This window comes from Gadus macrocephalus, chromosome 16, assembly GCF_031168955.1.
Source record: "Gadus macrocephalus chromosome 16, ASM3116895v1".
NCBI lineage: Eukaryota > Metazoa > Chordata > Actinopteri > Gadiformes > Gadidae > Gadus > Gadus macrocephalus.
In genome coordinates, this window is record NC_082397.1 from 16,113 (window position 1) to 30,000 (window position 13,888).

The window sequence follows — 13,888 nt, forward strand, 5'->3', positions numbered from 1 at the left end:
TTATTTTGTCCTTTGTCTTCGGTCTGATCTCTGTCCAACTCCCCGATGCCTTCTTGCTTTAGGAACGTCGATTTCACCTCCCTTAAACTCAGGGACCCCCCACCCCCCAGCGATGATCCACAGCATGGACTCAGCCTGTGGCTCATGAGGTACAGTGGGTTGGCTGGTAAGCGGAAGGTTGCTAGGTCGATCCCCGTCTCTCGTAGTTGAGTGGTCGAGCATGACACCTCACCCTGACGAGCTGGCTGTCGCCTTGCGTGGTTGACACTGCCATCGGTTTGTGAATGAGTACATGAATGGGTGAATGTTGGGCAGTATTGTAAAGCACTTTGAGCTGGGCTGGTTAGAAAAGTGTGGGATGAATGCAGTCCTTTTTCATTTACCCAGTGTGAAATCATCACAGTAGAAACAGAAGCTCAGACGTATTTTGGACGTCGCTCTTATCTAGTCTTCTGGCCAACCTCTCATCAGCTCCCTCTCTGACTTCACCCCAGTAACAGAACAGACCGTCTCAGAACTCATCCGCAAAGCCAAAACCACCACCTGTCAGCTCGATCCTCTTCCCACCTCCCTTGTCAAAGCATGTCTACCGTCCATCTCCCCCATGATCACCAACATAATGAACTCCTCCCTCACTACTGGTACCGTACCCCCCACTCTCAAGCTGGCTGCCATCACTCCCATCCTGAAAAAACCTGGGGTCTCATTTATAACCGTTGCGTACGCACAAAACGGGGCTGAAATTGGCGTACGTGACTTTCCACGCCAAGGTTGTGATCTATAAAAAACCAACTTGACGGGAAAATGTGCGCAGCCCTAAGCAAACTCTGACCCATGCGTACGCATAGTTTAGAGGAAAAGGAGAATTGGCGACACAGATGGTGTGGTGGTGAACTGAAGTCAGACCGAAGAATTGTACAGTGAGAAGAACGATTATGTTTTATCATCGCCCTTCATAAATTTAATTTCAACCCGTATCATGCGTTAAATCTATGTAATCAGAATAATTTAAGTCAACTGCGTTATTTCTCAGTTATAACTCCAGAAACATCTCCTTAGAATATAAATTAAAAAAAATTCTCTATATTTAATCCCGTCACTCCATACTGTCCACTGCATGGAATAAAGCATCTGTCCAACATGTGTCAATAACATAATATTTTTATGTGACACTGTAAACACATAATCAAATGTCAATTAAATCCCAAGTGTGGAAAACCAAGCTAAACTCCTCATCACAATCGTTGTCCGTTACTCTTGATGCTTTTCATGACAAATCAGGCTTTAAAAAGGGGTTATGTTCAAGAACATTTTACGTGGGTGATTACAAACTGATTATCCAAGGTGTTCTCGGTCAGTCTTATTACCGTAACCCTATAAATACAGAGGTGAGCGCCGAGATAATAGTGCACCATATGGCACTTCTGGCGGACCATGCAAATGGCAGGATTCAGAGGGAGAGGGTCTTTAGGGACCATAACGATTTATTGGTAGGCTACATAAAAATATGTAACTTTATGTCAGACCACTTCTTTTTTAATTCTGGGACTGCGCTCCGTGCTACTGACAGAGTTCACTGCTGCAGCAACATGTTGCCACTAACTCTGCTTTTTGTTGTTGGCGATCCCAATCCCGTGACCGCCGAACAAAACTACTTTTCGGGCCTCCAATTTCAACCTCTGTGAAATTTCGCTTTTTTGCTTTTCTCTCAGTACCATTGTTTCCGACAAGACATAATACTTCTGCATCTGAGTCTGTTTTATATGCAGATCGAATTCATGAGGTCATTTGCATTGACCATTTATGGTTAAAAAGGGGCGTGTACAGGGCGGAACGTGAAGCTGATTCAGCTGCGCACACTTGTAGGCAGTCTGTGATTTATAAAGAAAAGATTGCGTACGGTGTGCGTACGCAGGGTTTTATAAATCTGAATATTTTTTGGCGCACGCAAAACTTGGCTTTTGGGCGTACGTACACTTTTAGTAGCGACCCCACGCACAGTTTTATAAATGAGACCCCTGGTGCTGACCCAACTGACCTTAACCATTACCGGCCCATCTCCAATCTCCCTTTCATCTCCAAAACACTTGAAAGGGTGGTTGCCGCACAACTACAGTCCCACCTCGACACAAACAATCTCCACGAACCATTCCAATCTGGCTTCCGTCCAAAACACAGCACTGAAACAGCCCTAGTCAAAATCACCAACGACCTCCTCCTTGCAGCCGACTCTGGATTACTCACCATTCTCATCCTCCTCGATCTCAGCGCAGCATTCGACACCATCTCCCACCCTCTGCTCCTGGACCGCCTGGCTGGCGTTGGGATCACTGGTGCTGCACTCTCCTGGTTTACATCCTACCTCACCGGCCGTCAACAATTTCTTCAACTAAGCAACCACAAGTCTGGGTGTTCAGGTGTCTCACTGGGTGTCCCCCAGGGGTCAGTCTTGGGTCCACTCCTGTTCACCACTTACCTCCTCCCGCTGGGCACACTCCTCCGTCACCATGGGGTCCATTTTCACTGCTACGCTGACGACACTCTGGTCTACATCTCCACCTAACCCACAGTAGCCATCCCCCCCACCTCCCTCATCACGTGCCTGGAAGAGATCCGGAGCTGGTTGAGCAGGAACTTCCTGAAACTCAATGGAAACAAGACCGAGGCCCTGCTCATTGGCTCCAAATCCATCCTCACCAAATCACAACACACCCCAGCTCCACTCATAATCATCGATGGATTCCCAGTACCCTTCTCCTCCAAAGTCAAGAGCCTCGGCGTCATCCTGGACAACACCCTCTCATTCGCACCCCATATTCACAACATCACCCGGACTGCATTCTTCCACCTCTGCAACATCGCCAGACTCCGCCCATCACTGACCCAATCCAGCACTGAAATCCTAGTTCACTCATTTGTCACATCACGCATAGACTACTGCAACGCCCTCCTCACCGGACTCCCCACCAAACTCATCAACAGACTGCAGATCATTCAGAACTCAGCCGCCCGGATCATCACCCGCACCAAATCATCTGACCACATCACCCCTGTCCTCATCCAACTTCACTGGCTCCCAGTACACTCCCAGTACACTACCGCATCCAATACAAAACCCTACTCCTCGCCTACAAAGCTCTCCACAACATAGCCCCCAGTTACCTCTGCGACCTCCTCCAAGAATACACTCCCTCCCGCTCCCTCCGCTCAACCTCTGCTGGACTACTCTGTATCCCCACATCACGACTCACTACAATGGGTGCCCGGTCATTCAGCTGTTCAGCACCCAGGCTCTGGAACTCCCTCCCCCCACACATAAAACAGTCAGACACCATTACAACCTTCAAGTCACAACTCAAAACCCACCTGTTCAAACTCACACACAATGTCTGACTGACCCCTGTCTTGATTGTTTGTTTGTTTTGTTTTGTTTTTATTGTTTTTCCACAATGTCTTGTTTTTAACGATTTATGATGATTTTATGCTCGGTAAGGTGACCTTGGGTGCCATGAAAGACGCCTCTAAATTAAATGTATTATTATTATTATTACCTTATTAGGGAAATTTAAATATTTCAAAATTTGGAATCATGGAATTTGCCGTGAGGGTCGATGTAATCTCCTTAAAAGACTCGGATCTCTTTGAAGGGGTGTGATCAAACGCCCCGCGACGTTCGAGGCCGCCCCTTTAGCGCTTTTCAATACTGCCACACATTCACACATTCATGCACACATTCCACACCGACGGCGGAGTCAGCCCCTCATGGCGACAGCCAGCTGGTCGGCAGCCGTCAGGGTGAGGCGTCTTTCTCAGGGACACCTCGACACTCAGCTAGGAGGACTCGGGGATTCAACTAGCAACCTTTCGGTTAAAAGTCAACCCGCTCAACTCCTGAACCAATGCCGCTTCGGGACTGTCTGGGCTCCTTGCTGGCGTCATGATATTAGGAGAAGAGACACCGACTGATGCGGGAGGACTTCTCCCCCATCATCCAGTAGGAGAATTTGGATCACCCAGTAGGAGTGGTGGAGCATCCAGTAGGAGGTTTGGCCTTCAGAGATTCCTCTCCACGGGCACGCGCAGGGTCGCGCGCCCCAGGATCCGAGCGCGTGGGCTCAGAGAGGAGCGAGCAGAGAGTACGCAGGCAGACCTGGTACAAAGAGGACCTCCTGGTACAAAGAGCTCCCAATGAAGGACTGGTCACTCTCCCGGACCTGGTACTGAGAGTTCACAAGGACTGGTCTCTCTCCTGGACTATTTAGGACTCGGCTGAAGCTGGTTTTGTAGGAGCTTTATCATCTCCTTCCGACGGAAGGATAGTGAAGACCGAGTGCAGATCGAGTGGAGACCGAGTGAAGACCGGGTAGGTACCGGCGGACCTCAGCCAGCGGTCCGTCTTTATTATACAACACATGGATGGAATGGAGCTGTTTCCTTTGTTGCACAATACAACACATGGATGGAATGGAGCCGTTTCCTTTATTGTATAATACACCACAGGGTTAGAATGGGGCTGTTTTCTTTATTGTACAATAGAACACGTGTATGGAATGGGGCTGATTCCTTTATCGTACACTCGGACAGAAGGGGAGCCCTGAGCTGAACGTGAAGGTGTAACCGTCCGAGGATCAGGTCGACGCGTAACGGTTCGGTTCGTTGACGTTATAATCAATAGGAGAACAAGATGTGTATCAGAACAGGGACCGTTCCTCCGACACCCACCCCGCTCACAGTGGGACCAACACGGCTAGAGAGGGGACAAGGTGGGTCCACAAAGACCAGTCCACAGACCACAGACCACTCTCTAACTGGTCCGACCAGTAGCTTTAGCGCCCCTAGTGGGAGTCACCAGTCGTCCGTGTGAACGGGGAGCTTCAGTATCGTAACCCGGGCCTGTCTCGTAGGGGGCCAGCGCCAGGACCAGTCCTCTAGTCTAGGGGGTCAGACCCTCATGAGAGACGTGTGACATGCCTCGAGTGCCTTGCTGTAGTGCCAACTCATGCATCTCTCATACTAATGAATTACTCTTAAACAAAGGGGTTAACACCACAACTGATTTCTCAACGTCACACAATACAGATATTGGGCAAGATCACTTCACTTTGTCTATAAGTAGGTTCGGAAGACCCATGGGTTCACCATGGAGGGGGCCCGTCCAGGCCTTGTTGAAACCGGCCATGAAACTCGCCACCATCTTCTTCTGCCAAAGATGGTATCGGACAATAACACGAATAACACCACAATATCTGTGTTGTGGTGTTGATATGAAGTTCAGGTGAGCACCCCGAATAGCAGCCAGAGGACACCCAGGTGCCCTTTAGTCCCTCAGTGTCTGATGTTGGAAGTCTGCTCTGATGGAGAGCTCCACCCAAACCACGCCAATCTGAACACTGACATCCCACACATGTAGAGAACGGGAAGGGAGGGCAATAGAGTTCAGAGTTCACCTGGACTCTGCACAGCCTCCCCCCTTTCCCCCCACGCCCCTCTTATGCTCTTATTGTGGGTTGTACGTCGTGGCATTTAAAAACAGTACTTAGCGCGGTGTAGCGCCTTATCCTAGCTGTCTCTGTTGTGTACGGGGAATGGGTCAACCTAGCTCTTGGCACTTGGTTCTATGAACATCCTTATTGTACCGACAGCGGTATGTGGTTGTTTCTCTTTCTTCTGACAAGGAAAGCGTCTGCTAAAGGGCCCCAATGTAGATGGAACGGACACAGCTCCTAAATAAGCATCGTGATGTAAGGAGCGTGTTGACATGGCGCAAAACCAAAGGCACCATGGTATCTGAAAGGCATTGGGATGGAACCCTGTAACCCAGCATGGACTCTGGTCCGACCCCCGCGATGGAGAGCGGCCCTCGCACGTGTTGAACCAACGATGGCGTGGGCGGACGCAGTGGCTTTCCAGAAATGCTTTAAACTGCAAACCTAAACGTGTTCAGTATTGGTCGATTAGGTCCTATCATGAAATATACTGCCAAGAAGGTCCGTGTTAGGAGCTGCTTCAGAGTCGGCAGGGTGACGGTGGGCTCCTCCATGGCTGAGGAGCTCTGTGTTGAACCACCGCGCTGTGTGTTGTCTCCCAGGGCGGCTGGCTGCAGACTGAGAATGGCTCTGAACGTGGGGGGCATCGTGGCCGTGGTGGTCTTCTACGTCCTCATCCTGGCCATCGGAGTCTGGGCCTCCAAGAAGTCCAAGAAGGAAGAGAAGAAATGTGCCGGCAGCAAGTGCGAGGTCACCATGATCGGGGGCCGGAACATCCACCTGCTGGTCGGCATCTTCACCATGACCGGTAACCCCCCCCCCCCCCCCCCCTCCCCTGCTGGCGGGCGTCTTCACCAGGACCGGTAACCCCCCCCCCCCCGCCCCGCCCTGGCGGGCATCTTCACCAGGACCAGTAACCCCCCCCCCCGCCCCCCCTGGCGGGCGTCTTCACCAGGACCGGTAACTAGGGTTGCCGCGGTGTGGACATTTTCACACCGAGTAATACGCTCGTGTCAACACCGGTACTACCGGTATAAACGGTATTAACTTTGAAACTGACAACAGTTAGGAACCAATCAGATTGCTGGATTCAAGCCACCCGTTGTATAACGTTCTATATATAATAGTAGAATATAATTTTATCTATCATAATATCGCGGGGTTTGTTTACCGGCGTTGCTATGGTTACCGGTCTTTTAAGGAACCGCTTCAATTCTCGGCACGCCAATTCTCCCGCACAGAGCAGAACTGTGGCCTATTCTACACATTTAAATCTTCTGAATTATAATTATGTTATTCATTTTTACTGAATTTGTTTTTTATTACTGAAAAAAAAAAGTAATACAAAAGTTGCCGGTGCAACACCGGTAATACCGTAGGCCGCGGCAACCCTACCGGTACCCCCCCCCCCCCCCCTTCACCAGGACCGGTACCTCCCCTGTTGTTGCAGCAGACCGATAGCACCAAGGCCGTGACCACGGCGCCTCTTGTCTCCGCAGCCACCTGGGTGGGGGGCGGCTACATCATGGGCACCGCCGAGGCCGTGTACTCCCCGTCCCAAGGCCTCCTGTGGGCCACGGGCCCGCTGGCCTACCTCCTCACATTCTTCCTGGGTAAGCGACCGAGGACCTTGGTTCCCACGCCGCCGGGGGGGCGTGGGGGGGGCTGAGTCTTACTCGACGCAGCGGTCGCTGCGGTTAATCCGTCGTCCTTTTGTTTGAAGTACAGTAACGAGGGTTTATCACCACAAATGAATACTCGGTGTCACACAGTACGGTTATTGTCCAATCAGGAGGCCTCTCCGCAACTTACACAATGGAAAGTATGTTTTTTCATAATGTATCTATATATAACATAAGATTTCCCTTATGGGCGTGATTGCCGTTTACGGATGCATTACACTTTAAATACGAGCTCTGTGCCAACCCTCCCGTCAGGGACGGCTGGCTCCTTCGCTGCTCCATGAATTATGAAGGACCCGGGCCTTGATAGTTCAGGGAGCCATTCTGGCTCCGCGTTCGAGGGCAGGACTACACAAACAGCTCAGCCAACATGGCACTTCCCACGCGGCACACACTAGCAGACTGACTGACTGACTGACTGACTGACTGACTGACTGACTGACTGACTGACTGACTGACTGACTGACTGACTGACTGACTGACTGACTTACGCCTCGTGCCCACTGCACCGTCAGTCAACGGACGTGGGAAGGCGTGGCTGACGGATGGGGGAGTAGTCTTTGCAGAGGCAACCGTCAGCCAATCAAATCGCTTCGCCGGGTTCTTCCCGCTTCTTCCTGCTTGTTGCGAGGCAAGATGACCCGCTTTCCCGCTTTCCAGTATCGTCAGAGCCCGAATCGCGTCACAGTGCTTAAATTTGCATACGCGATCTGATTGGATGACGGATCCGTCGCGGCCGAAAAAGTTGAACATTTTTCAACTTTTTGACGGTGGCGAACGCTCCAAGTCAACGGACGGATCCACAATGCATTGCGCGACCGTCCCCATTCAAAGTCAATGGGCAACGGACAACTGACGGAGGTAGTGGGCACGGGGCGTGACTGACTGACTGACTGACTGACTGACTGACTGACTGACTGACTGACTGTGCATGAATCCCCATGCTCTGTGAGACATAATGAAACTGACCTTCTGACCAACCAGGGGGTCTGTTCTTCGCCAAGCCAATGAGGGCCCGGCGCTACGTGACCATGATGGATCCCTTCCAGCGGCGCTATGGCAACGCTTTCACCACCGCCCTTCTGGTCCCGGCGCTCCTGGGGGATGTGCTCTGGGTGGCCTGCATCCTGGCGGCCCTGGGTGAGTGGACAGTACCAGGGCTCACCACTAGGGGCTAGTGGACAGTACCAGGGCTCACCACTAGGGGCTAGTGGACAGTACCAGGGCTCACCACTAGGGGCTAGTGGACAGTACCAGGGCTCACCACTAGGGGCTAGTGGACAGTACCAGGGCTCACCACTAGGGGGTAGATGGACACGGTACCAAGGCTCACCACCACAACACACACACACACACACACACGGTGGCAGAGTGGTAATCGGGAGAGTCGGGAGAATTCCCGGTGGGCCCTTAACGTTTCGGGGCTGTCGGGCTGATTACTGTGGGATAAAAGGCGTGCAGCGTGCTAGTTGTTTTGTTTCTGTCGTAGCTAGATCCGGTATGGTGTTGTAGTTGTTGCTAGACAAAATAGCGCCAGAAAAAATTTCGTTAATCGCTCAGTAAAAAAATTAACGCCTTTAAAATTGGTTTGTGTTAAGTTGTCTGTCTGGCTGCTATAACGCAGAGGGGGGGGCTGCTATAAGGCAGAGGGGGGGGGGCTGCTATAAGGCAGAGGGGGGGGGGCTGCTATAAGGCAGAGGGGGGGGGCTGCTATAAGGCAGAGGGGGGGGGCTATAAGGCAGAGGGGGGAGCTGCTATAAGGCAGAGGGGGGGGGCTGCTATAAGGCAGAGGGGGGGGGGGGCTGCTATAAGGCAGAGGGGGGGGGGCTGCTATAAGGCAGAGGGGGGGGGGCTGCTATAAGGCAGAGGGGGGGCTGCTATAAGGCCCCGTCCACACGAAGCCGAAACGGGCGAAACCGTTACGGTTTCGATCTATCCGGTTTCGAAGTATCTCCGTAAAGACGAAGCCAAGCGAAACCGGATAGATCTGTAGAAACGCTGTAGTAAACATTCCAGGCCCATAAGGGGCGCTGCTTCTGGTACACAAATCCAGAAGAAGAAGAGGCGAGCATGCGCATAAAGGCTGCCCCCCGAACCACTAACAACACAAACAAACAGCTCTTCTACGATGGCGAACTAGATTCTCAATAAATAATGGCTTAGCAACCCAACAAGGGACATGATATGCTGCAGAACGATTACAAGCTTGTAGTCCGCCATCATCTTTTTTGTTGTGATTTCTGAGACTCCGCGGGCTTAAGAGCCATTGGCTAGGAGGTCGAGGGGTGGGGCGATGACGTCATGGTTTGCGGTTTCAGTCGGTTTCAGGCGTCCACACGAAACCAAAACGAAACCGGATAGATTTGAAACCACCTCCGAGGGTGGTTTCAGAAGTTTGCGGTTTCGGTCAGCGGATTCGCCGGCTTCGTGTGGACGGAAGGCCGAACCGTACAAGACCTTTGCGGTTTCGCCATGAAATCGGCTTCGTGTGGACGGGGCCTCAGGCAGAGGGGGGAGCTGCTATAAGGCAGAGGGGGGGGGGCTGCTATAAGGCAGAGGGGGGGGCTATAAGGCAGAGGGGGGGGGGGCTGCTATAAGGCAGAGGGGGGGCTGCTATAAGGCAGAGGGGGGAGCTGCTATAAGGCAGAGGGGGGGGGGGGGCTGCTATAAGGCAGAGGGGGGGGGCTGCTATAAGGCAGAGGGGGGGGGCTATAAGGCAGAGGGGGGGGGGGGCTGCTATAAGGCAGAGGGGGAGCTGCTATAAGGCAGAGGGGGGGGGCTGCTATAAGGCAGAGGGGGGGGGAGCTGCTATAAGGCAGAGGGGGGGGGCTGCTATAAGGCAGAGGGGGGGGGGCTGCTATAAGGCAGAGGGGGGGGGGCTGCTATAAGGCAGAGGGGGGGGCTGCTATAAGGCAGAGGGGGGGGGGCTGCTATAAGGCAGAGGGGGGGGGGCTGCTATAAGGCAGAGGGGGGGGGCTGCTATAAGGCAGAGGGGGGGGGGGCTGCTATAAGGCAGAGGGGGGGGGGCTGCTATAAGGCAGAGGGGGGGGGCTGCTATAAGGCAGAGGGGGGGCTGCTATAAGGCAGAGGGGGGAGCTGCTATAAGGCAGAGGGGGGGGGCTGCTATAAGGCAGAGGGGGGAGCTGCTATAAGGCAGAGGGGGGGGGCTGCTATAAGGCAGAGGGGGGGGGCTGCTATAAGGCAGAGGGGGGGGGGGCTGCTATAAGGCAGAGGGGGGGGGGCTGCTATAAGGCAGAGGGGGGGGGCTGCTATAAGGCAGAGGGGGGGGGGGCTGCTATAAGGCAGAGGGGGGGGGGCTGCTATAAGGCAGAGGGGGGGGGCTGCTATAAGGCAGAGGGGGGGGGGCTGCTATAAGGCAGAGGGGGGGGGCTGCTATAAGGCAGAGGGGGGGGGGGCTGCTATAAGGCAGAGGGGGGGGGCTGCTATAAGGCAGAGGGGGGGGGGCTGCTATAAGGCAGAGGGGGGGGCTGCTATAAGGCAGAGGGGGGGGGGGCTGCTATAAGGCAGAGGGGGGAGCTGCTATAAGGCAGAGGGGGGAGCTGCTATAAGGCAGAGGGGGGGGGCTATAAGGCAGAGGGGGGGGGCTATAAGGCAGAGGGGGGCTGCGGTTTCAGACGGGGATTCCATTTTCAACACCTGGTGTCGGTGTCCGGCTCGGACGTCGCGCTCGTCCAATGGCGTCACTCTCTGGGCACTAAGTGGCCAGCAGCCTCGTCCAATGGCGTCACTCTCTGGGCACTAAGTGGCCAGCAGCCTCGTCCAATGGCGTCACTCTCTGGGCACTAAGTGGCCAGCAGCCTCGTCCAATGGCGTCACTCTCTGGGCACTAAGTGGCCAGCAGCCTCGTCCAATGGCGTCACTCTCTGGGCACTAAGTGGCCAGCAGCCTCGTCCAATGGCGTCACTCTCTGGGCACTAAGTGGCCAGCAGCCTCGTCCAATGGCGTCACTCTCTGGGCACTAAGTGGCCAGCAGCCTCGTCCAATGGCGTCACTCTCTGGGCACTAAGTGGCCAGCAGCCTCGTCCAATGGCGTCACTCTCTGGGCACTAAGTGGCCAGCAGCCTCGTCCAATGGCGTCACTCTCTGGGCACTAAGTGGCCAGCAGCCTCGTCCAATGGCGTCACTCTCTGGGCACTAAGTGGCCAGCAGCCTCGTCCAATGGCGTCACTCTCTGGGCACTAAGTGGCCAGCAGCCTCGTCCAATGGCGTCACTCTCTGGGCACTAAGTGGCCAGCAGCCTCGTCCAATGGCGTCACTCTCTGGGCACTAAGTGGCCAGCAGCCTCGTCCAATGGCGTCACTCTCTGGGCACTAAGTGGCCAGCAGCCTCGTCCAATGGCGTCACTCTCTGGGCACTAAGTGGCCAGCAGCCTCGTCCAATGGCGTCACTCTCTGGGCACTAAGTGGCCAGCAGCCTCGTCCAATGGCGTCACTCTCTGGGCACTAAGTGGCCAGCAGCCTCGTCCAATGGCGTCACTCTCTGGGCACTAAGTGGCCAGCAGCCTCGTCCAATGGCGTCACTCTCTGGGCACTAAGTGGCCAGCAGCCTCGTCCAATGGCGTCACTCTCTGGGCACTAAGTGGCCAGCAGCCTCGTCCAATGGCGTCACTCTCTGGGCACTAAGTGGCCAGCAGCCTCGTCCAATGGCGTCACTCTCTGGGCACTAAGTGGCCAGCAGCCTCGTCCAATGGCGTCACTCTCTGGGCACTAAGTGGCCAGCAGCCTCGTCCAATGGCGTCACTCTCTGGGCACTAAGTGGCCAGCAGCCTCGTCCAATGGCGTCACTCTCTGGGCACTAAGTGGCCAGCAGCCTCGTCCAATGGCGTCACTCTCTGGGCACTAAGTGGCCAGCAGCCTCGTCCAATGGCGTCACTCTCTGGGCACTAAGTGGCCAGCAGCCTGTTTACGTCACACAAAAGTACCGGTTCATCTCTCATGGAACCTCAACGGAGGTGAGGCTGAATAAGTACCAGGTACAGACACGGGCCAGGTGGAGGTGAGTTGAGCTGGTACTGTCGGTGGAGAAGCGGCATCAGTGCCCGCAGGGCTGAGACCCCACATGGGTTATCCTAGAGAACTTCCTTCATATCAAATAAACCCCAGGTCCCTTTCTCACTCCCTCGACACCTACCACTAATGACATCACTTCCTGTTGGGCAAGATCCTCCGAATGGATAATTAACGCAAACCTTAAAGCCTGATTCATTCAAGCCCAGACATCTTTATCTCACTACCAGGTTGTTCTGTGCCCTTAAAGGTCTGATCGCATCACTTCCTGTCTTCTACCACACCGACGCCGGCCATCTTAGTAGTCTTTTGAAAATCGTTTATGTTTGCCTGTTATTATGATGCTATAATATTGATGCTTTCATGATTCATAAACCTTCAAATGGGGATTCATTTTTTATTGATTAGCAGAATATAGAAGATGTATGCCCAAAGGTTTTGGGTAGTGCGAAGCCAGTGTGAACTCAAGAGAGGAGGTGAGAGGAGAGGAGAGGAGGAGGAGGAGGAGATGAGGAGAGGAGTGGAGGAGAGAGGGGAGGAGAGAAGAGAGGAGAGAGGAGGAGGAGGAGGAGGAGGAGAGAGGAGAGAGGAGAAGCAACAGAAGTAGCCTTGAGGAATGTGTTTTCATATTCTACTCATATACAGTTAATATAGTGTGTGTGTGTGTGTGTGTGTGTGTGTGTGTGTGTGTGTGTGTGTGTGTGTGTGTGTGTGTGTGTGTGTGTGTGTGTGTGTGTGTGTGTGTGTGTGTGTGTGTGTGTGTGTGTGTGTGTGTGTGTGTGTGTGTGTGTGTGTGTGTGTGTGTGTGTGTGTGGGGGGGTGTGTGTGTGTGTCAGGCGGGACGATGAGTCTGATCCTGGAGCTGTCGTCCTACTACTCCATCGTGCTGTCTGCGGCGGTAGCCATCACCTACACCCTGCTGGGTGGCCTCTACTCCGTGGCCTACACCGACGTCATCCAGCTGTTCTTCATCTTCCTCAGCCTGGTGAGGAAGGCGGAGGCTGGTGGTTCATTGCCAACAGCCATCGCTGACCCCAACATGGCAATCGTCCTCCATGTGGGAGCGAAGAGATCTCTGATGTTTCTTTTGTTCTCGTTCTAGTGGCTGTGTGTTCCCTTCATCCTCCTCAACCCGACCTCTTCTGATGTCACACACACAGCTCAACCAATGACAGCCTGGCTCAACCAATCACAGCAGGTGCCCTGGATGGGCGAGTTGAAGCTAGAGGATGCTGGGAAATGGCTGGATGAACTCCTCTTATTGGTTAGACCTCCATGAGTTTGTGGTCTTCAAGGTTTCTTCATGTAGAGACCTGAGTGTGCAGTGGCGGGCTGCAGAGTTTGGTTTTTTGTTTATTATTTGAATTATGGATTTAATACACAGGGAGCCATGCATCACCAACACACTGAGAGGTAGAAATAGATTAGCAGAAAAAGATTAAAAGATAACAAAAGTCATTCTCCCAGACACACACCACACACACCTCTCTGTACCAAATTAATGACTCATTAAAATGATCTTCTCTTCTGTCTTTCATAGAGGCGATATTCTAGTGAAACCCCAGCCTGCTAATGGGTTCATCACGACTAACACTAGCGTGTCGTGCATGGGGTGAATGTGGGCACCAAGGTAATTCTTTATGCCTTGAGTGACAGACGATCAGATGCAATAATCAAACTCTACAGTGCGACG

At 53.3% G+C, this 13,888-nt stretch overlaps 1 protein-coding gene across 1 annotated transcript in view; it reads left to right on the forward strand.

Annotated features, from left to right (window-relative positions):
* The first annotated feature begins 3,701 nt into the window (after positions 1-3,701).
* The window catches only part of LOC132475135 (high-affinity choline transporter 1-like), a 14,115-nt gene continuing 3,928 nt past the window's right edge, over positions 3,702-13,888 (forward strand). The window contains exons 1-6 of the mRNA XM_060076127.1: positions 3,702-4,363; positions 6,089-6,294; positions 6,986-7,099; positions 8,153-8,308; positions 13,032-13,180; positions 13,298-13,459. Of these exons, the coding sequence (XP_059932110.1) occupies positions 6,111-6,294; positions 6,986-7,099; positions 8,153-8,308; positions 13,032-13,180; positions 13,298-13,459 (765 nt within the window). The 5' untranslated portion in view covers positions 3,702-4,363; positions 6,089-6,110. The remainder of the gene's footprint in view (positions 4,364-6,088; positions 6,295-6,985; positions 7,100-8,152; positions 8,309-13,031; positions 13,181-13,297; positions 13,460-13,888) is intronic.